Source organism: Nilaparvata lugens, chromosome X, assembly GCF_014356525.2.
Source record: "Nilaparvata lugens isolate BPH chromosome X, ASM1435652v1, whole genome shotgun sequence".
NCBI lineage: Eukaryota > Metazoa > Arthropoda > Insecta > Hemiptera > Delphacidae > Nilaparvata > Nilaparvata lugens.
Genome location: NC_052518.1, coordinates 35710594 through 35734408, shown reverse-complemented (window position 1 = coordinate 35734408; position 23815 = coordinate 35710594). Strand labels below are relative to the sequence as shown.

At 35.6% G+C, this 23815-nt stretch overlaps 1 protein-coding gene across 1 annotated transcript in view; it reads left to right on the top strand.

Moving 5' to 3' along the window:
• Nucleotides 1-23815, top strand: part of LOC111049205 (sodium- and chloride-dependent GABA transporter 1) — a 168510-nt gene that overhangs the window by 73462 nt on the left and 71233 nt on the right. The window contains exons 3-6 of the mRNA XM_039443210.1: nt 16146-16247; nt 17755-17938; nt 21272-21404; nt 23047-23181. Coding sequence (XP_039299144.1) covers nt 16146-16247; nt 17755-17938; nt 21272-21404; nt 23047-23181 — 554 coding nt within the window. The remainder of the gene's footprint in view (nt 1-16145; nt 16248-17754; nt 17939-21271; nt 21405-23046; nt 23182-23815) is intronic.

Below are 23815 nucleotides of genomic sequence, written 5' to 3'. Positions count from 1 at the left end.
GTAAACAGTTTTGCTCCAGCATTACCAAACGATATTCCTCTATAATTGGAAGCATCCTCCGGATCACCTTTCTTGAAGATTGGAAACACAATCGAAGTATGGAAGTCCTGTGGAATGACATGAGAAAAGTTGTAGATGCTATTGAAGACCTCCAACAATCTGTTCATGAATACTGTTGGAGCATTCTTGTAAAATTCGTACGGAATTCTGTCTTCGCCTGGGGCTTTGCCATCCTTTACGTGAAGAATCACCTTATCCAGTTCCTCCTTTTGAAACGGTGCATCTAGAAAGTCATCACGCACATAGGGTTCCGGATACAACATTCTATCAGCCAGTACTATTGGATTCAACAAAACCTTGAAATGCTGCACCCAGTCTTTCAAAGAAATACTTGCTCCTGCCATAATTATGTTGCTTCTTTTTCAGTTGCCTAACCAGTTTCCAAAAATCTCTGGAGTCACTCACCGTCTGAAAACTATCTGCACATTTCTTCCAGTAAGCCTTTTTCTTTTCTCCACAGAGTCTTTTGTATTCCGAGTTCGCGTGAATGTACTGCCTCTTTATAGCATCTGAATCAGTTTTTCTGTACTCATTGAGTAATTTGAAGGTTTCTTCTCTTTTTCTATGGCATTCTTTGTCGAACCACTCAGCTTGCATCCTTGAATTTCCTTGAACATTTCCCCGGTGCCACCCATGCAAGTGATGACTTTTATTAATAGCTTCAATAAGATAACACCAGTCATCTTCCAAGTCAATATTCCAGATATCTTTCCTGTTAATCACTTCCTCTAGCCGCCTCCGGTATTCAAATCTTTTTGATGAGACCCATTTCAGCTTCGGTCTGATTGGTAATATGTTTTTGGATTGTCTTCCTGCTCCTGCAATTTTTATAGTTGCTTGTATAGGTTGATGGTCAGAAAATACAGCTGGGATGACTGAGAAATCCGATAGACAGCTCAGCAGTTCCAAAGATACAGCACATACGTCAATCACAGATGATCCTTGATGACCCAAGAATGTGAATTCACCATGTTTATCGCCCACCGAGCGTCCATTCAAAATAATCAGGCCAAAGTTCTCAAACAATTCAAGCAGCATTTTCCCATTTCAGTTTAGGAGTAAATCCTTGGAATTTCTGTGGAAGGTCTGCAGACAATGTGTACCTATAATCAGCTCCTCATCTAGTGTTTGCTCATTGCCTATCCTCCCATTTACATCACCTATAAGCATAATATTCTGTCCTTCCAGTTGCTCAAATACCTCCTGGATTATGTTAAAATCACGCATCCAGTGATTACAATTCAAATAAACTGGCAATATATTAATCATAATACAAGATTCGATTTTGATTCTCACAATATAATTACTTTCGACTTTAACAAACTTGGGATGAATCGAACAATTATTTCCTCTTCTTATTCCATAAATTTCTCCTCCACTTGCTCTACCGTAGCAAGTAGCTCTAATTGCAGGAATCCAAATCATTTCATATTGGGGAAACTTTTTTTCAACTAGAAGAAAGCTATTTCCATCTTCAATAAACGTCTCAAAGAGGAGGAAAATATCGTTATTCTGAAGGAAGTTTAAGAAATCTGCATCATTCAATTTATTCTGTATTCCAGCCACATTAAATGCAACTAAATTCAGAGTTAGCTTGTCGTTCAGATTGATTTGTTCTGAACAACAGTTTTGTTGATAGGCTTAACTAATTATTTCTTTTGTTGCCCCCTGAGGAACGAAAAAACGACCTGATATCTGATGCTTTTCCTTGCCTCAATTTTCCTTTTCTTGCGTTTTGCCCTTCAGCCTCTCTTCTGCGCTTTTTCAGATTTTCCTCCCGATCCTGCCTCTCCTCGCCCTCGTGCTCTTCATCATCTCTTGACTGTTTCTTTTCTATATATTCACTCTCAACTTCTTTATACGTAATAAATCTTCCATCAATTTCTAGCACTCCCCTTCTCACTCTCACATTCTTCTTTGAATCCCTAAGCTCACCTCCTACCTCCCTCAATATCTTCTGTCTCTGGCGAGACTGCCAATCCAAATCATGTGTCAGAAATATCTTGGAGCCTTTCAACTTTCTACATCCCTGCATAATACTATTCTTCTTGATTACAGATACTAGGGATAACATAACCGGACGCGCACCCTTATCTTTTTTCCTGCCAATCCTCCTCACCAAATTAATGTCACCCGCCTTTAGTTCAACCTCCAGAACTTTATTACAAATATCCAAAGTTTTCTCCATCAATTGTGTAGATTTTTCACCATCTGCCTCATCGAAACCAAATAATATAAGATTATTTTCTCTTCTCATATTCTCAATCAACGCACTCTGCTTTTCTAGCTCTCGTTTCAATTCTTCATTTTCTTTGCCCAGTTCCTCAATTTCACTATTCTGCTCAGCTATGATTGAAGGGATATTGAGCGCACTTATTTCTTTCTTGATAATGTTCTCCGTACTAGTGTTGATTTCTGTTTTGAATTTTTCGAACATAGCTTCCATAGTTTCAATATCAACAGCCATTTTAACGTGGATGTTATTGTGATGCTATAAGTGAGCAAAACAATCTTTCAGTGTAATCCGACATAAGATTTCCTCTTTCAAGTCCTATAGCATAATAGCTTCGTTCAACGAGAACAACGTTGTTCAGTTGAGAAAGAATATAGGTATATACAATATTTACTGAACTGTGATAAGCCACGATGAGAAGACAGAAGAATAGCAGAAAAAGCGTTCACAGATGCATTTAGAATTACTGATAACGATAGGAAGAGAGAAGCGAGAGAGAATTGATAAAGATGAAGGAAAAGAACTTTCCGACTCTGCTAGCTATGAAACTCGAAAGAAATTATTGTCTAACTTCGATGAGATAAGCAGATCCGATTAGCAGCCCAGTAAATAGAATGAAACTGTTCATCAATTTAACCTTAAAAAAACTTTAAAACTATAAATTCATATCAATATTCACCACTTTTCAAGGATCCAGTCGTTTCATCTGAGAGATCGAGTCTAGCTCTACACAATGCACTGTTCAAACTCACAAAAATGCTTTCAAAAACTCAGTGAAAACCGAAAAAACACGGAGCGTAACAAGACTCAACTTATCACGGCAGAATGCTCTGCCTAACCTCAGTGTGAGTTTCATGAATCTCATGATGTTGCTTTGAATCGTTTTCTGTCGTTGGAGCGTCGTATGCTGTGTGATGCTCGTTTGAAATCTGATTGCGTATCATTTATGGAAGAGTATCTTCTTTTGGATCATATGGAATTTGCTAAAAAACCAGGTAGATATTTTATTCCTTATTTTTGTGTATTCAATCCGTCATCACCTACAACAAAGGTTCGTGTTGTATTTGATGAGTCTGCTAAAAAGAGTCACATTTCGTTGAATCAAGTTCTTCATTCAGGTCCAAAATTGTTAAATGACATATGTGATGTGTTAAGTAGATTCAGACTTCACTCATTCATATTCACGTGTGATGTTACAAAAATGTATCGTGCTATCCTCGTTGATGAAGAAGATCGTTCTTTCCTTCACATATTGTTTTGTGAAGATCCTTCCGATGATATTGTCGTTTATGAGCTCAAAACAATCACATATGGTTTGAAACCGTCTGGTTTTCTTGCTCAACGTGAGAGCACGGCGGATTCAACTGGCGAAAGATGAAGGAGATAAATTTCCGTTGGCAGCAGCAGCTATTCGTGATGATATATATCACGACGATTTTCTCACAGGTGCTAATTCGTTGGATAAAAACTGTTAAATAAAATCACAACTTTGTAATCTTCTAAACTGTGCTCATATCAAGTTGAATAAATGGAGCAGTAATTCTCCTGAGTTCTTGGATTAGATTCGTTCTGAAAACACTCAAGTACCACTTCATATCAGTGATGAGTTTAATTCAAATAAGAAAGTTCTTGGCATAATGTGGAACCCAACTACTGATTGTTTTCATATTAAAGTCTCCGTTCCAGAGTTTCAAAAGAAAAACTCTAAGCCTACTGTTCTGTCCGTTATCACGCGTCTGTATGAACCTCTCGGTTTTATAGCTCCAGTAATATTCAAAATGAAATGTTTTTCACAAGAGCTGTGGAAGCTGGACATCGAATGGGATACGCCGATTCCTGTTGACTACAACGAATGCTGGAACGAGCTGATGAGAGAGCTTCCTGCTCTAAGTTCAATTTCAATTCCTCGATGCGTTTATGGCGATGCTTTTACTTGTCAAATACTTGGGTTTTCCGACGCATCGCAGAAAGAAGTCTGTGCTTGTATCTTCTTGAGAGTTGTGTCATCAGAATCTACGATGAAATGCTTCCTGTTGAAAGCTAAAACTAAAGTTGCGTCATTGAAAACTCTGTCTATTCCTTGATTAGAGCTTCAAGCTGCATTGTTGCTTTCGCGATTGTATGTTTCAGTCCTTCCTTCACTGGAAAAAATCAATCTCCAATCTACGTTTCTGTTCAGTGATTCAACTATTGTTTTATCTTGGTTGCATATACCTCCTTACAAGTTGCAAACGTTTGTTGCAAATCGTGTTGTGAGAATATTAGAGTTGACTAATATTTCAGATTGGAATCACATTGGTACTGATTTCAATATTGCCGACGTTGGTTCAAGAGGCGTTTCACCCCAAAACTTGTGTATTCGCAAGATTGGTTCAATGCTCCAACGTGGTGTTCCAATTCGTTGTCATGTTGGCCGTTGTCATCTATGACTTACCCTGCTACTGAAATTCTGCCTGATGTGAAACAAAATAAAGATGTTGTTTTGAATATCACTGAAGAGACTGCTGTTATTTAGATAACACGTTTCTCCTCATACATGAGATTGTTACGTTCCTGTGCTTATGTTTTACGTTTCGTGAATAACTGTAAAACATCAATTAGTGGTGTCTGTCGTAAATCAGGCGCACTTAGTGTTCAAGAGTTGAAATGTGCACAAATTTATTATGTTAAAATTGTTCAAAAGTGTCATTTCAATCGTGAACTCGACCTATTGAAAGAGGGTAAACCTTGTGATAAGAGTTTCCAAAAATTGTCTGTATTCTTGGATTGTGATGGTGTGATTCGTGTTGGTGGCAGATTGGTAAATAGTGCTTTAGGATATGAAGCCAAGCATCCTTGTTTGATACATAAAGATAGTCATTTTACTAAACTCCTCATTGAGTATTATCATATTTCTCATCTTCATGCTGGACCAAGAATAGTGCATGCTCTTATTCAGCGTTATTTTTGGATTGTTGGAGCACACAGTGTTATCAGAAATGTGATTTCCAATTGTACTCGTTGCCGTTTATTCAATCCAACTCCTGTTGCTCCCGTCATGGGTGATCTTCCCAGCTCTCGTGTTGTTCCCAGTGCTCTCTTTCTGAAGGCTGCGGTCGATCTAGCTGGTCCTTTCACTGCCAAAAAGAGTATTCGGCCCAAAGCTCGTACATAAAAGGCATACTTTGCACTGTTTGTCTGTCTGGCAACAAAAGCTTGTCACATTGAGGTGCTTACAAGTCTTTCATCCGAAGAGTTTATTAACACTCTCCATCGTTTTGTTTCTAGGCGTGGATTGCCTAAAGAAATATTCTGTGATCAAGGGACGAATTTCAAAGGTGCTGCGCGACAATTGAAGGAAATTGTTGAATTTCTCAGAAAATCAATCCAACGTCTGTGATGCGATGTCATCTAAAAGCATCCAATTTCGTTTTAATATTCCACATGCTCCTTTCATGAATGGAATCTGTGAGTCTAATATTAAAAATTTGAAATTCTATTTGTTTCGTGGAGTGGGAAATTCGGTCCTAACTATTGTTGAGCTTTCCACTCTGTTGGTGAAAATTGAGGCGATACTCGATTCGAGACCGTTGTATGCGCTCTCTTCATCTCCTGATGACTACAAGGCACTGACTCCCGGACATTTCCTTGTTCATCGCCCTCTGTTGGCGGTTCCTGAAATTGACATGAGTGATGTCAACGAGCACAGACTGTCTCGTTGGGAAAAGGTTAATCGCTTCACTCAGAGATTGTGGAAGAGGTGGGAGAGTGAATACCTCCACACTCTTCAACAGAAGAATAAGTGGTTTGAGAGTGACACAAACCTCCAGGTAGGGCAGTTAGTATTGACTAAAGAGGACAATTCATCACCCTTATCATACCCATTAGGTAGAGTCACCCAAATCATAAGTGATGCTAAGGGTGTTGTGCGCTCAGCTCACATGAAAACTAACTCTGGTGAGTATGTTAGGCCAGTTAGGAAACTTGCCCCATACTTCCCTATTAGTTTAACCCACACACCAAGTTTCCCGTTTCCCTTTCCTATTTCTTTTTCCCTTCATTTTTCATTTTCTACCGTTCAGTGCGTGTTGTTTTGTTTTTTTCTTTTACTTTTGAATTTTAGTTTTTTTTTGAGTTTATGTTCTTGGAAATGGGGCATTCCAAGGCGGGCGGAGATGGTGGATTCACGGAGGATCGGCAGCCTTGATTGCAGGTTGATTGGTTTGTGCTTTCCTCCCCTTCCCCCTCTCCCAAAGAGGCAAGATAACCTCTCTCCCTCACCCCTCCTTCATCCTCCCCGTTTATCTTTCAACCCAGCACTTCAAGAAGTGTGCTCGAGAAGTCAACAACGTTTCATTCCGTTTCTCCTGTTCCGTGGCATTCGAGTTGAATGCAATTACCTCGTTCCGTTTCATGATACATGTACAATATCATATAGGCCTACACATGAAGACAGGATATCACCAGTAGCTTCTACACTCGAGATATACAGTCCACTTCTTCGCCAGTTCCAAGGTTAGTGCAAATTAATAGACTTTCTTTTGGGGCTGTCAACGTTTTCGTGAATTAAATCTTAACTGTACCCCAATCCATAGGTTTGGGGACAGGACGAGATTACCAACTAGATTTGAGAGACCCATCAGATATATATAATGTGGTCCTTGAAAAATTTAACAACATCTATGAAAAAAGTACTATTAAGGTTGAAATAAATAAAAAACAAGAACAGAATCCTTGGTTTAATAACGATTTCAAGCAATTGGTTGAAAATAAAAATCTCACATGACAAAGGTTGAAGAGAGATAAAAATAATGTGGAATTAAGGAATCAATTTAAAACACTCAGAAACGAACTGACAAATAAGATTCGTATAGAAAAAAGAAATTATCACCTTAAATTGTTTTCTAAAAACTTCAATAACACAAAAAAACTTGGGAAATTATCACATGAAAACCAACAATAATAGATTCAATAAAGAGTAATTTTAAAGTGATAGATGATTAAAGCATACAAGACTTGACAGAAAAATTTAAAAATAATTTCAAATCAGCAATTGAGGACATCAATGATGGACAAAAATTTGATTTAGCACATAGTTTTATCATGGAAATTATACAGTAGGAGAAAGATTAAGTATGAACTTCAAAAAGATGAACTTAGAATCACTCTATTGGGTCATTAATAAACTAAACAGAAAATCAGGACCAGATCCAGACAAGATCAAACCACAAGATTCAATCAATAATGTATTTTACTTGAGATTGATATTGATACACTTAGTCAACAGAATTGTTGAGACTGGAGTTATACCATCACTTATGAAGGTAACGCATCTTAGACCAATCTTCAAAAAAGGTTCAAAAAAAGATATGGGATGTTACAGGCCAGTGGGTTCGGTTTCAGTCTTCATGAAGATTCTTGAGCATTTCATAGGTGCACAATTGCAACAACATCTAAACATACATAGAATAATGAATGAGAGTCAATTTGGTTTTATCCCCGGAAAATCGACAATTGATTTATTAGAGAATATGACAGGTGACATCAATAGATCTTTGAATGAAAATAAATCTGTTATAGCTCTAACAACCGACCTGACAAGAGCTTTCGACCTTGTAAATTATGAAAGCATGATTCAGAAATAATTAAGAATAGGTGTTGGAGGCAAACTACTAAGGTTATTCAGTAATTATTTCGTGGATAGAACTCTGCAAATTGGAATAGATACCTACATTAGTAGCAGTTATGAACAATCATGCGGATTGATACAGGGTAGCATACTATCACCGATTTTATTCAATATTCATGTAGATAATTTCGCAAGCCTGAAATTTAAAAGTAAAGCTATGCGATATGCTGATGATAATATTTTATATATAATACATAAAGATTTAGGAGCAGGGTTAGGTTTAATGCAGAAAGATCTGGATTTGGCAATTAAATATTTCTTTAATAATAGTTTAAAAATAATTTCACAAAAGACTAAAGTAATAGTATTCAGAAATCAGAGACTTAATGTCAATGGGAATGAATTTGTTAAGTTAATTGCTCATAAAGCAGAATGTCTAGATAATCCACACACATGAACGGATGTGATTGTCAAAAACTTGATTTTTGTGACAGCTTAAAACATTTAGGAATAATGTTCGATGATGATATGAGATTCAGATCCCATAATAAATCACTTTTGAAAATAATGAGAGCTGCTCTTTATAAATGTTCAAGAATTAGCTATCACTTTCCAATTACTACTAAAAGAATGATCTACTACTCAATGATGCAGAGCACTCTCTTCTACGGAATCACCATCCATTATTTAGCACCCAAATATATAAAACAGTGGCTGTTCATAGGGCCGTAGAAAGATTAATAAAAACACTTTTTAATGGTGTTGAACGTCACTTGTTCGGCATTATGTCGGTGGAAGCTTCAGCCAGGTTCACAGATTTGTCACGAAACTACTACAAGAACGAATATAGAGAAATGAACGAAATAGAATATACATTGAGTCATAGGAATTATAGAACCCGGAGATATAATAATGCCTATGGTAAAAGAGCTCCAGAATTCAGAATACCATTTCTGTTAAATTCATTGCCATTAGAGCTGACAATGTTACAGAGTAAGAATGAGATTCAAACAAAACTCAAAGTGCACTTCATAAGGATGAATCATTTTGATTAGTTTCAGGAAATGAGTTGTATTTTGTCTGTTGTGTTTATGTATTTTTTATTGACTATCCATTATATTTTTTGAGTTTAAAATAATTTTAAGTTTCTCAATGAAGATATATTATGATTTAATGAATATTTATGTTCAGAGTGAGTAACATTAGGTAATATCCCAGAGTGCTTATCTTGTTAATTGTCGCTTACCAAGTGAAGTCTTTTTCTATTAGTCTTATTTCGTTTAGTTAAGTCAGTTTGAGTAAAGTTAATTTATGGTGCAATGGACAAAAGAGAACAATCAGTTACAAAAATGAAGAAATATAATCAGGTTAATTAAGAAATATAATTATTGTTATCGAATGTTTTTTATTGTAAGTAAAGGATTATTTTTTTATATCCCTCAAATATAGCTTACAGCTAGAGGGATACTATCGCACTATTGTAATACTCAAATAAAATAAATATTCCATCAACACCTGGCGAAGATTTGTTTTTCAATTTTCTTATTATACTTGCTACTTCCTCGGGATTTGTAGGGTGAAGAAAAATTGAATTAGTTGGAGATATGTATGAAAACCTTATTTTTGATATCCTAGCAATTTCTTCCCTGGTTTGCAATGTGCTTTGTTCTAATTCATCATTTATTTCATTCACAACATTTAAAAAATAAGAATTGAACAAATTAGAAATTTCATTACTATCATGTATGCTATTTCCCTGCTCATCAACAATTAGTTTTAGTGGTTCTTTATTTTTTTTCAATCCTATTAACGCGTCAATTGTTTTCCACGTCTTTCTAATATTTCCCTGGCTTTCTCTAAACAGTTTTGAATAATAATATTGTTTTCTTTCTCTCAGTTTATTACATAAGTTATTATTGAATGTATTGTATATTTGTTTCAAGTCGTCATTATTAGGTTGTTTGATTACATTCTTGTATAACTCATTTCTTAAGTTTATTTGCTTGATCAGATAACAATTTATCCATGGCGACCTGAATTTCTGTGTCAAGTTATTTTCTACACGAAGATTTTCTTGTCAATCTTTGATAGCGCTTGTTAAAATGTCAATGAAATTCTCCCATCCCTCATCAACCATTGCTGCTGGTATTTCTCTATCCCAATCAATCGACGATGAAATATTATTCAACTCTCCATAATTGATTAGGTATATTTTATTATTATCTGTATCTGCTTCTTCGTTGGATCACTTCAATCTTCCAACTTGAAGTATGATTGTACTGTGATCAGTTATATCTAAATGTAGTATTTCTGGAATTAGATTAATTCCATTCAGTTTTGTTCTATTTTTGCCAGATTTTAAATAAAGATGATCTATTAAAGGGTTAGAAAATCGGAACCTATGAGTGTAATCAGTATTGAGTGAGTCAAATCCAAAACTGTTCATTAGATATTTGTAATCGTCAATAATAATTATGGTGTTCTGAAAAAGATCTATATTCATATCTCCCGTGAAAAAGAAAGGGACCTCATTGTCTTCGTTATTAAATATTTCTTAAGTACAAGGTCAATTCATTAAGAAACATTTTGGGTGAGTTTGATTGCAAGCTGTAAGCAGCCAACAACTGAAATTCAAAATTATTTTACGAACAAGATTATATGTACACAGTCCGCTGAAATAAAATCTATTGTCTTTGTTTTGAACGTTATCTCACTGCTAATATAAACCTATGAAATTTAAAATTCATATATGAACAAGATACATGTACACAAACAAAATCTATTGTCTTTGTTTTGAACGTTATCTCACTGCTAATATGAACCAAAGTTTCTCCTGCTCTGTAGTTATGATTAAAATTGCCATGTACTGAATAGCCCTCTATATGATATAAGTCTATTTCTTTCTCTAGTATCCATTTTACTGATAAGACTGGATAACATTCCGTGAAGGTTCCATACTTTTCATGAGCTGCATATGAATAGTTGGGAAAAAAAAATATTTTCCAGGAAAATATTGGATATAGTGAATTTGTATTTGAGAGGTGAGGTCAATCAATTTGTGAATCTGTTGCTCATGATGTGTTGCCGTGCTCGCTATCTTCGCATTTGGAGTCAGGCTCTGTTTCTGATTTGTCGGGATCAATTGTAGAGGACAGGGGAACTCCGGGGAGGCGACTGCCATCGGGATTTTTAGGACTGGACACATCCTTTCAGATAAACAGGGTATAAATGAAACAAACTTTGAATATCCATTGCTTATGAATTGGAATATACAGGGAATAAGCAACCAACTTGAGGATCTCGAACAGCTGTTCACTTGTCAAATTTTAGCAGTCCTTTAGCTGTTACTTTGACAGAACATTGGTTGACTTCTGATAATATTTCTCTTTTGAATACACTGTCCAAGTATCAGATAGCTTCTCATCATTCCAGAAAATCTGAAAGTAGAGGAGGAGTCTGTATACTTTTGAATAAAGACCTTGAATTCAGAATACGGGATGATATCAATTAATTTACAATAGAGAGTGTTTTTGAATGTGCTGCAATAGGATTTAAACTGAAAGTTAAAGGTATTGAACAAGTAGCTCTTATTGTAGTCATTTACAGGACTCCAAACAGTGACATTGAACTCTTCTTTGACACTTATGAACGGCTGCTCGACCACATAACTGTCGGTTTAAAGAACAGAAAGCTTTTCATCTGTGGAGATTTCAACATTGACATGCTGAAGAAAACTTCAAGTCGCTTTGAGTTTACTAATTCGACGAATTCCTATAATCTTGACTTTATTTTGATGGAGCCCTCTCGAGTAACATCACAAACATCCACTTGTATTGATAATGTTATAACTAATATCACGTTAGATGGTGTCAATGGTAGTACAGTTGACTTGGGAATGTCCGATCACTCGGCCCAGATAATCCAGCTCAAGCAAAAATTTGAACCCACTCAAGAAAAAAAAATTATGTGTCCAAACGAGTCATAAATAAAGCATCAATTGAAACATCTTTGAAATAATTGTGAAACAAAAAATGGCTTTCTTGTTTTAATGCTTCATCTGCTGAGACTGCATTCAATATTTTCTTTTCGGAATTTCATTCATCCTTCTTATCAGCCTTACCTGTTAAACATTTCAAAAAGAACAAATCCCATTTGAAAAAGCAGTGGTTAACTCAGGGTATAAGAACGTCATGTGATATGAAGAGAAAGCTGTTTATTGAGGCCAAAACTAATAGGAGTCCGTCTTTTTTGGAGTATTTTCAGGCTTACAAGAAAATTCTTAGAAAGGTCATCTCTGTAGCTAAACAACGGAATAACGAGGAATTCATCACCAGATCTTCCAATTTGAATGCGGGTACATGGGCAGTTGTCAAAAATGAGTTAGGATTACAAAAAATCACTAACATAAATATTGAATTGAATGAGGGAGGAAAGGTCATTTCTTATTCTAAGGATGTAGCCACACTTTTCAACAATCATTTTCTGCGGTCTGATAATGAAGTTTCTCGACCAATGTTATTATGAGAAAGTATAAATCTCCTGAGAAATGCTTAAGGACAAGGTAGACAGTTTTGTTCCAGGAGATTAAGCAGAGGTGAGGTTGAGAAAATTATTCTGGGATTGAAGAATACCAAATCGACCGGGTGGGATGATATTCCAAGCTCAGTAATAAAAGATGCATTCCCAATAATTGCTGAACCTCTGAGGCATGCTATTAACTTGTGTCTTATGGATGGTGAATTCCCCGAAAAACTTAAATTTGCAATTATCAAACCACTTTATAAGAAAAAGGATAGGAAAGATGTTGAAAATTATCGCCCTGTTGCACTGCTGACTGTTTGCTCTAAGATTTTTGAAAGGGCTGTTTTTAATCAAATTACTAGATTTTTAGAAAGTAACTCCATACTTCATGAGGTTTCAGGAAGGGATTCTCAACAATGTCCGCAATTTTTGATGTGGTAACGAGCGTGTTGTGGGCTCTGGATGGGTCTCAGGGTGCCATTGGCCTCTTCTGTGATCTCTCCCGGGCCTTCGACGTGGTCGACCATGAATTGTTACTGAAAAAGTTAGAATTTTATGGATTTACGGGAAAAGCAGCCAGGTTTTTCAATTCATATCCCTTGGGGAGATTTCGAGCAGTCAGACTTACAAACGGATGTGGCGGGGTAGAAACATCTGAGTGGAAAAGAAATCCATGTGAGGTTCCTCAGGGGTAAATCTTGGGTCCTGTACTTTTCAATATTTTTATTAATGACCTCCCTTATAGTATTCGCCTTGACTCATTCTCTATTCAGATGATACCACTGTGATTGTAAAGGGTGAAGATGATGATGAAGTCCTGCGGAAATCAGTACAGGCCCTTAACCAGCTTAGCCATTGGTTCAGCTGTAATCTTCTAAAATTAAATTTGAAGAAAACCCATCATCTCAAATTTTCTACTGGGGGCTCTGAAAGCCTCGCACATACTCTTTACTCAGCAACAGGAGAGGAATGTTGCGCTGCTGAGATGATTTGATTTCTTGGTGTTGACCTGCAGGGAAATGTTAAGTGGGATAGCCACGTAAAAGCATTGTCCCGTGAAATTGTCCCGTGCTATCTTTGCCTTGAAAACAATAGTCAGAGAGGCAAATAGAAAAACTGCACTAACTGTCTATCATGGCTATTTCATGTCTCACATCAGATACACTATCTTATTCTGGGGCAGCAACCAAACAAACCTTCAGAATAAATGTTCCGTAAGCAGAAGAAAGCAATCAGGGTTAGTGAGGGAGCCGAATCCAGGGTTTCATGTAGGCCAATTTTCAAAAAACTCAAATTATTATCAATTCCAGCCCTTTATTTTTTGGATATTGCATCTTTTGTTTACAGTAATAAGCAGAAATTCATGAAGGATACTATTTCACACAGATACCCCACAAGACATAAAATGTTTACCCTCCAGTAACCCACTCATAGACTTTCGCTCTTGGAGGGGGGACATCATGCTGCGTTCAGAATTTTCAACTGTTTTACGGACGAACTTAAGAGTGTTGACATTCATGGTAAATTTTATACAGCTCTCAAAGATATACTGACTGAATGCTGCCCGTATTCATTAGAAGAATGCTATGAGATCTTCCCATTGAGAAATTCTCATTGAAATCCTAGAGATCAGAAGTTATCCAGACGATTTTGTGAAATGAAAAACTTTCCCTCAGTGGAGGGAAACCATATACTACTTGATATATTTGACATGTCTTACACCGTTTGAGCTGTGCTCATCATATGCGGTTTTATACGATGAAATAACAATAATAATAATAATCCATATTTCTGTCAAAACTGTTATTAGCGGGTTGTTTTCTAATTTCCTCATTTTCACTAAGAATAAATCGAAATTACTTCGCAGACTGCGTATATTTTGATGAATAATTAGTGTTTCTCTGTTACTTATCTCTGATGACATTTTTATTTACTAGCACTGTTATTTTCTGGCTTACCTGGCTGCTCTGATGCACTTCTCACGCTCAACTTTCTCACTTGTTCACTGTTCTTGTGTTCAATAACTGGTGTTCCGTCTTCTTTCGTTGCTAGAATCTCCCCTTCCTTGATCCATAGGTATTTGATGTCGTCTCTTTTGACGATCTCTCTCGCCATAGTGAAAATCCTTTTTCGCGTAGGTGCTAGACTCTCATTCACATAGACTGGATGGTCCGTTGTTCCTCCCATCTGCTTTGTAGAAAACTGCCTCGTAACTTTCCTTTCATTCAATATTACTTGTTTGTCTGTTCTACGAACGAACTTAACAACGATTGGTGGAGGTAAGTTTTCATTTCGTTGTTTTAGTCTGCGACAAATGTCTATTGCATCTGCTTCTATTTTGTGTCCCAATGCTTCACTCATTCTACAAATGATTTCTGTTACATCTTCATCATGTTTTTTTGGGTATACCATTTATTTCCAGCATGTTCGATCTCAAGTATTGCTCCACATCCTCGACGCGCTCCTTCAGTTCTGCATTTTCTTTTATGAGGCTAGCTACTTCTGTTGAAAGCTTATCGATGTTGATGAGGCATGTGCTAATTTGCTTGTTTTGCTCATCAAACTTCCTATTTATGTCGTTAATCGCCTGATGACATGATTCAATTGATTTCCCAAGCTCCAACTTCATTTTCTTAATATTCTCCTTCATCAACGTCTGATTTCCTGCGATTACCTCAAGAACTCCTGCAAGTTATTGGAGAGTCACTTCTTTGTTTCCTGTTGTCGATTCACTCACCATACTTTTGCGACGTGTAGAGGAACAGCTGCTACATCTCCAAATTTGTTTGTTTTTCTTTATGTGGTCCGCATCGTCCTTGGTCATTTTCCTATATGGAAATTCGCTTCACAGTCAACACATCAGCTCACCTGAATTCCGAACGAATTTAGAGCAAATAAAACAAGACATTTTTTAATCTTCAAATAAAATATTCACTACAGCACGGTTCACTAGCACGAAATATTTTGTTACAGAACGTTTAAACTTTGCACAGCTGACGCAGCAACCACTCCGATAAGACCGCTCTCGTCGAGCTCTCAATCATTACTGAATTCTTCATTCAATCACTTTCAATTACTTTCACGCTCAATTTATTACGCTCTCAATTACTTTCAACTTGGAGGTATATACGGCGCAGAGAAACGGAGGGAGATCAGCAAATTACAGTGATGTAGGCATATAGAGTCATAGGTGGAAGCGCTGTTGCCAATTTGTCGATTAGAATCAGTCGATTTATTGCTTGCAGAGAGGAAACTTCGTAAGTTTACAATGAGCGCTTGAATTCTCACTAGAAATTAGAGAACGCTGGTCTGCATAAAACGGTAACATCGCCGCCGTTGTATCCCTACCGCTCTATGCCTTCTCTGCTGCGCATCTCCATCCCAAGTCAAGAGTTATTTTGTACAGAGTATAATAACGAGATTCTCACTTTAGTGAGTTATAGTAAGCTATACTCTGTACAAAATAACTTTTGATAGATTTAGTAATGAATTATTATATATATGAATGATTAGTAGTAACTGATTATAATGTATTTCATTGTAATGCGCCAATTCTGCGCGTCCACCATCCATTAGGTGTCTGCACTAGGCACTTCCATTAATTCGGATTGAATAAATCCATGGTGATGACAATAATCATATATCTACCATTTCCACCACACTATCATATGCAAGACTGAAAACTTGTTTGAAACCATTCATTTGAAACATTATTTTTGACAGGAATTGGTTATGCTGCGGCCGTCATGTCATGTTGGATGAATGTCTATTACATAGTCATTTTGGCGTGGGCCATTTTCTACTTTTTCATGTCAGTCAGATACGGTAAGTCCATACAATTATTTGCTCAAACAATCTCATATCAAGCTAGAAATGAAATTTAAAATGCCTTGTAGAAATACCTGACCTGTAGATTGCATGTATGAGAGTGTGTTGAAATAATAATTTTGAGATTGTATTTCATCATTTCTTATTTTATCAACAATTAATGATGAACAAATAATTAACATAGAAAGAACCCTGTACAATGAGCGCAAGTGGAAGTAAGCTGCAATACTTATGACTTTACAAATATGTATTGGGAATTATCACGAACATAGAGGTAACACTGTATATTGGAACTTTGAAAGGTACGCTATGGCCCTATATCATATTAACATCCTAGTTTATTTCAAATCCAAGAGACTGGTTATATATTGAATATTTAGAAACGAACGAATCCAATTTTACAAAAATCATTCAATTCACATGAGAATTGATTAGTTTCTGTTCTACAATTCAAGACCGAGTAACATTTTTCATCATATCCGGTTACCGGGATACACTGCTTTGAATAGAGAAATAGGCTATTTTTTGTGCATGGACATATGGCTCAAAGTACACTCAAGAATAAATTTTCCATTTTTCCATCAATTCCTATTGCTGGTGATGCCAATTTACACATGAAAATGTATATAATTATGATTTTGGTATTATTTATGCTAAATTTTTATTTTATAATTTTGATTATAAAATGATGTATTTCCTTTCATTTGTTTTGAATATGTATTTATCGTATGACAAATAAATTATTTGAATTGTTTTGATTTGAAAATTCACGTATTCAAACCACCTTGGCAAACCGAGAAGAATGAATTAGGGTACGAGACTATCCGATCATTGTGTCAAAATTTATAAGTGTAAAAATAATAAAATGTAAATGTGTAATGTGTAAGTAATGGAAAAATTGAAAAAGGTCCCAAAATCTGGGGTTTTTAAGGGTGGAGCCGCCCTCTGGCGTGTCAGCAAATACATATAAGATTCGAATTCAGCACCCCAAAATACTTCTTATAAAACCGACAAGACAAATTCTTTCGGGGCTGTTTCCCGAAAAATTGCCATTTTAATGGACTATAAGCTATACACCCCTTCCAGTCACTTTTAAACGTCCGTAATTCACAAACTTGTAGGTATAGTTTTTCAGATATAGGTAGAAATAGGTAACTCGGTTAGGAGAGTGAAAAAAATATATGATTGGATTATTCTAGGATAAAACTCGAAAAACTTGGAAAAAATATTTTCTCTGAATTTACATCTCCATTTTTGATGCAATAGCTTCAATTTCTATTGTTAAAAAATTATTAAACATTTGCAAACCATAAATCATAAGTCTAGTATATTCTACATCTAATATCGCTGCGCTTGATCGTGGTTTCTGCACTTGATTCAGCGAAGCTTTGTGAAAACGATTTTTCAAAAAAATCGAAATAGGCTACCTGCTACTATTATAATAATTCCATTTTTCAATTTGTTGAACTGTGATAGACTTTAGAGAGAAATGGTCTATTTGCAGATGTACCCTGGAGGACCTGTAACAACTACTGGAACACCGAGTACTGTGTGAATCCATATGACAGGAACTCTCTGACTTGCTGGAAAAAGTATTACAATTCTTCCAGTTTCCAAACATTTTGCTCAATCAACTCACAAAATGTTTCTGTCAGAGATCTGACAGATCCCGTCAAGGAGTTCTGGGAGTGAGTTTATTTGCTAATCAATTATAATTATTGTTCTTGAAATAATATTTCAGTCAAATTTGTTAAGTTTATTAGAATGATAATTATTAGGTTAGACAGTTCAGTCTAATATAGCTAGGATCTTGATAAAGTTTACTTTTTGAATAGAGAATCTAAGTCCCACTTAGTCCCATTATAACCTACATGCTTTGATCCGAGGTAGGTGATATGAACAATAGTTGAGTAACAACATTAGTAAATTCAATAGAGCATGCGTTTTAAATCATTGAAAAGATAGAACTAAAATCAGACTGAAAATAATTTTCCATAATCTAAATCTTGGTACACAAAATTGTTCATCTGAGCCATGAGTTCATTTTTGGTGGTTATTATTTGGTGGATTTTGAATATTTTTCAGGATTGGAATTGTATCTATTGCCAAAAAATACAAACTATGTGCAATGGAATTCTCATGACATGAGATGAGAATAAACGTGAAGAGGGTTTTACAGGGTAAGACAACGGAACGAAATTTGATTTGATCTGATTAAATTTTCATCCTGGAGACTCTTTAAAGAGTATAGGATATCGTCAAGGACTATTTGTCGAAATATAAAAGAATCCATATAAACATATATTATATACATCACATTCCACAATGTACATTACAATTCAATCCTCCCAAAAGCCTCATTCTCCATCCATAAATTCTTGAATACTGTAGTAAACCCCGTTTGCTAAATATTTTCTCAATAGCTTTTGGAAAATATCCTTATTCTCATTTCCTCTCAAAGCTGACGACAGTTTACTCATAAATTTCATACTCATATAAGGAGGCTTGTTTTCATACTGTCCTGTGGTATTGTGCAGAAAATTTACTCTTATTTTATGTATTTTGTGTCATAATTATATAAGTGACAGTTTCTTATAAATTTTTTATCTCATAAATACATGATCACTTCGAAAATGTACAGTGCAGGCACAGTTAGTAGTCCTAGATCTTTAAAATACTCTCTGCAGGACTCTAATGGCTTAAGACCTTTTATCGCTCTCACAGCTCTCTTTTGCATTCTAAAGATTCTATCTAAATTTTTGAGACTGGAGCCCCCCCAAACCAATATTGCATACCGAATATGCGACATTATGAGGGCATGATATACTGTACATGTTAAGATAGTGTTCCCAGTACTTAATCTTGAAATCTGCCTGAGTGCAAACACTCCAGATGATATTTTACAGCACAAATGATCAATATAGTTATCCCAAGACAAGTTCTGGTCCAGCAAGACACCTAGAAATTTCACAGACAGAGGTTGTTCAACATTCACTCCATTTATTTGAAAGTTTATTTCTTCAAGATCTCTGTAATTATTTCTATGTTTGAACTGCAAGAACTGCGTTTTAGTTTCGTTCACTTTGAGGTTATTTTGACTGAGGAATTGGGCTATGGCATCTACATTGACAAAAGTATCTAATTATAATTTTCCTGCATCCTTTGCACTACAAATGTAGGATGTGTCGTCAGCATACATCAAAACCTTACCACTTGTTATTATTTGTGGTGAATCGTTAACATATAAAATGAATAATAATGGTCCGAATTTTTATTCTAAGATTATTTGATCTGTATTTAATTTTTTGCCCATTTTCCTCTCTAGTCATCTCCACACACTGACTTCTACCCACAAGATAGGATTTGAACCACTCAAGCTCCACATCAGTAACTACCACATATTCCAACTTTTTCAACAAGATAGTGTGGTCCACGCAATCGAAAGCTTTGCTCATATCGAGAAAAACTCCCACTGCCCTTTCACCATTATCCATTCTATCTATTACATCCTCCACAAGAGACGCAATGGCTGACCTGGTTGATTTATCCTTCTGAAATCCATGTTGCTCGGATGATAAAATTCCATTTCGAAACAAATGCTCCACGAAACGAATTAACATTGCTTCTTCATAGATTTTACTCAGTGCATTCCCTATAGTGATTTTTGACGATGATTTGCCAGATTTACTTCGCCACTCTTGTGGATTGGCACTATCTTCGACTCTTTCAATTCCTGAGGAAATACACCACACTCCAAGGACTTATTCACCAATACTGATAGTGGAGCAATTAAATACTCTCTAAAACTTCTTATAACAATAGTGGAGATCCCATCAAGACCAGTTGCCCTCTTACGCTTCAGGGAATCAATCATTTCGAGTATTTCTGTTTCTGTGAAAGGAGCAACAACCATCTTTTCAATATGGCTTGAGTCATTTTCTGTTTCAACACATGATTGGGTAAAACCATCCAAAACTGAGTCTTCAATGTTTGAGCCAATTTCCTGGAAGAACTTATTTAGATATTCACAAATCTCGTTTCCATCTTTCAAAACCTTGCCCTCTTTTGTTTCCATACTACCATTCTACCTGTTACCATTTGTTTGCCTTGATCCGGAATTTTCATCATTTATGATCCTCCATACAAATTTATTAAGGTTGTTTGACGCACTCAACGTATCCACAACGTAATTGATTTTTGCTCTTTTTATCTCATTTGTATTGTGCTTTTTCAAGTTCATGTACTCTCTCTCTCTCTTTTGTTGCATCTCTACTCTGCAAGAATAATTTGAACGCATTTCTTACAAATGATCTGATAAATTGTATATTGAAATAGGTTTTTCCTCTATATATACTGTTGTCTAAAGTCAAACTTTACTCTCTGGACAAGAATATTAAAGCACTGCTTTTCACACTAGGGAATGGAGGTAAAAATTAGCTCTAGTAGCTCCCTAGTAGTTCCATTTGAAAAACATGAGAAGCTTGTATTTAGTCATGTTTTAGGTTATGGGAAGCTTCATTGACTGTGAAGGGAATTTGAACAATATTATTTTTAGAGCTGTGGGGGGAGGAAAAATGTTGTGTACATCAAGGGAAAAAAGTGCTTCTTCTTTCTCGGGGAAATTGTCGCCCTTTGTTTCGCCGCGAGCTCACAACGATTCCCATCAGGGTGGAAGATTCTCCGTAGAACAAATAACAATCTTTTCAAGTTTTACCAAGTTCATGAACATACTTGAGTGGAGTAACGTAAATGAACTTCATTCTTGATTGAATATGAAGAATTTTGATATAAAAAATAATTATATAATAATATAATATAAATTTGTTATGTGAAAAATTATCATACATTTTTATTTCTGATTATGAACAAATGGAGTATAACTGTATGAAGAGCATGACTGAGTGTTTGAGATAGAGTGAAAATGTCGGTACTTTCAAGATAGAACAACTGGTTCATCTTCAGTGAATTCATCAGATGTATGTAGCAGGGGATAAATTGAACGTCTTTTTTGCGTTTTTTAGGAGGAGAGTTCTGCAAATATCAGAAGGTGTGCAACATGTCGGAGGGGTGAGGTGGGAACTTGCTGGCACCTTACTCATTGTCTGGGTCATGTGCTACTTCTGTATTTGGAAAGGAGTCAAATGGACTGGAAAGGTAACGAAAATCAATAAAAATAATAACATGCATATGCATTCATGCATTCATGTACAACACTGGCTGTTTCTTTTCTTCAACACATAAATCACTAATATATTCACTTTCTTGATTATGTGCTGTTGGTCAAATAACATGATATTTTTGAAACAGGAACCATATTCATCCAATTTTAAGCTTTTTCAGCAGATATAAAATCATATTACTCCCTTGATGATATGTTATTAATCGGATAATAGTTTTATAAATTAGTTTTATCGAGTAGATCACATAGAATTCATTTTAAGTGTTTGAGTTGAGACTATATTTGTAATGGACAAATATAGAATATGCATGCATCATACTATATGCCATACTATATACATGGCATTCAACAAGCTTCTTACGATAATCATTTTGGATATAATCTGATTTTTTTCTATTTTTGTCCAGTTAAGTTCAACTCAAACTAAACTTTTTATGCTTATGGCATCATCGTCAGGTGAGTTGAATCCAATAAATGTATTATAGATAGGTAGACCTATTTAAATGAATATATATGACTGGGAGAGAAATATTAAAAATTTAAAGAAACGTTAGAGAAGCGGATATATCGTACCAAAACGTTTGGATAAAATTATCTCTTCTAATAATTCAAAGTCTGGTCAGAATATTGACAATTTGAGATTATTTTTGCATTTGACTATTTGAGAAAAAACATTGAATAATTGTGAATTTCATGGAACAAGTTCTTGATTACATGATAGTCTGCTCAAAAGAACAATAATTTCCAAAAGATTAGAACGATAAACGTCTTAAATTAGGTTAGATGAAGTCTTGCGAGCCAGTAGAAAAGTTCTGGTTTTGACAATAAACGAACGGATAAGCTACCGGATGATTGATGTTTGGGGGTTTAAAATGTGACTGAAACTTTTAATTGGACGAGTAACAAAGTGGTAGTAGTGAATTTGGACACATGAAGCAGAGGAAGTAGCTAGTTAGTGTTGCAAGCAATAGCCTACATAGATATAGCAATAGAGGCCTATCATAGTAACCGTGACTTAGGGGACCGGATAACTGGACCACTTATGCAGCCAAGGGGAAAGGGGAATTGCTTCAAGCTTCAAGCGAATTGCATTTTTATTCTCATCATTGGCAGTATTTTGTCTCATTATCCAATCCATTCAACTATAATAAAAACCATTGATTTATTATCGTTTATATTTCACCAAAAATGTTTATGATTGATTCTTGTAACTCACGTAGAAGTAAAAATCGTATGGAGGATTAATCCAGCAACAACAATATACTGTGTTACAAGATCTGTCAGTTGGTACTACATTTCAATTTGAGTTTATGGAAAATGCAATACAATCGAGAATACAGGAAATGTGCTTTATCTACAAATGTCATTTTCGTACTTTCAAGCTGATTTGTACCTTGTAACAAGCAGCATGTTGAATCTTAATCCGGAGTCAGCACAATGCTAGACGTAAGTATGATCAGCTAATTCAAGTCAGTTGATCGTGGTTGGTAAAGGGTGCAATCAACTTTCATTGCATATTCGAAATATACATAAAATTGGATCTAAATTGACTTGTGCATTTAAAGTTACTTTGGTGGTTTGGAATATATTATGATCACAAGCATTTTTGATTTTCAGGTGGTCTATTTTACAGCACTTTTTCCCTACTTCCTGCTTACAGTTCTACTGATAAGAGGTATTACACTACCAGGTGCTGCCGAAGGAATACGCTTCTATATTAGTCCGAATCTGTCCAAACTGGGTGATTCAGCTGTACGTATTACCTCACTTCAGTTCCAACCTCTATTCTTCTTTCATTAATTAAATATTGAATGTTTTACATTTTTCCATCAACTTATTATGACTTGTTTTTGTTTAAAGTGGTAAGGGTTGACCATTGCATCAGGTCTTGGACTTCTGTTGAACTCTCTTCCAGTGCGATGGACGATCAATCAATCAAGTATCAATATTTCTATTTGATTCAACACAAGATACACAAAATACAAAACAACACAATTAGAATACAAATCTCATAGATATACAATAAACGTGCAATAATTCATGGTAAGGTATGCTGTAAAGAAAGAAAGGAGGAAAAATACCTAACAATCTATGTTAAAGTAATAGGCTGGCAGAGGGTATAAAAGTAATAAGGAATGATGGGTGAAGAGGAGCAAAAAAGTAGTGAATGGGAGAAGAAGATAGGAGAAAGAGAGAAAAAAATAAGAGAAAAATTGGTAAGCTACTCCACTTGTAACAAATATAACCTATCTGAGGGAATGGCATTGTAATCAATAGTTTGAGCAGAAATATCGACCCTTAAATGTCGATATGGAAGAAAATGTTACTGTAGGTCCAGTTTTTCATTCCCAGTTTCTTTTTTCTACTCTTAGAGTCTGTGAGAAAC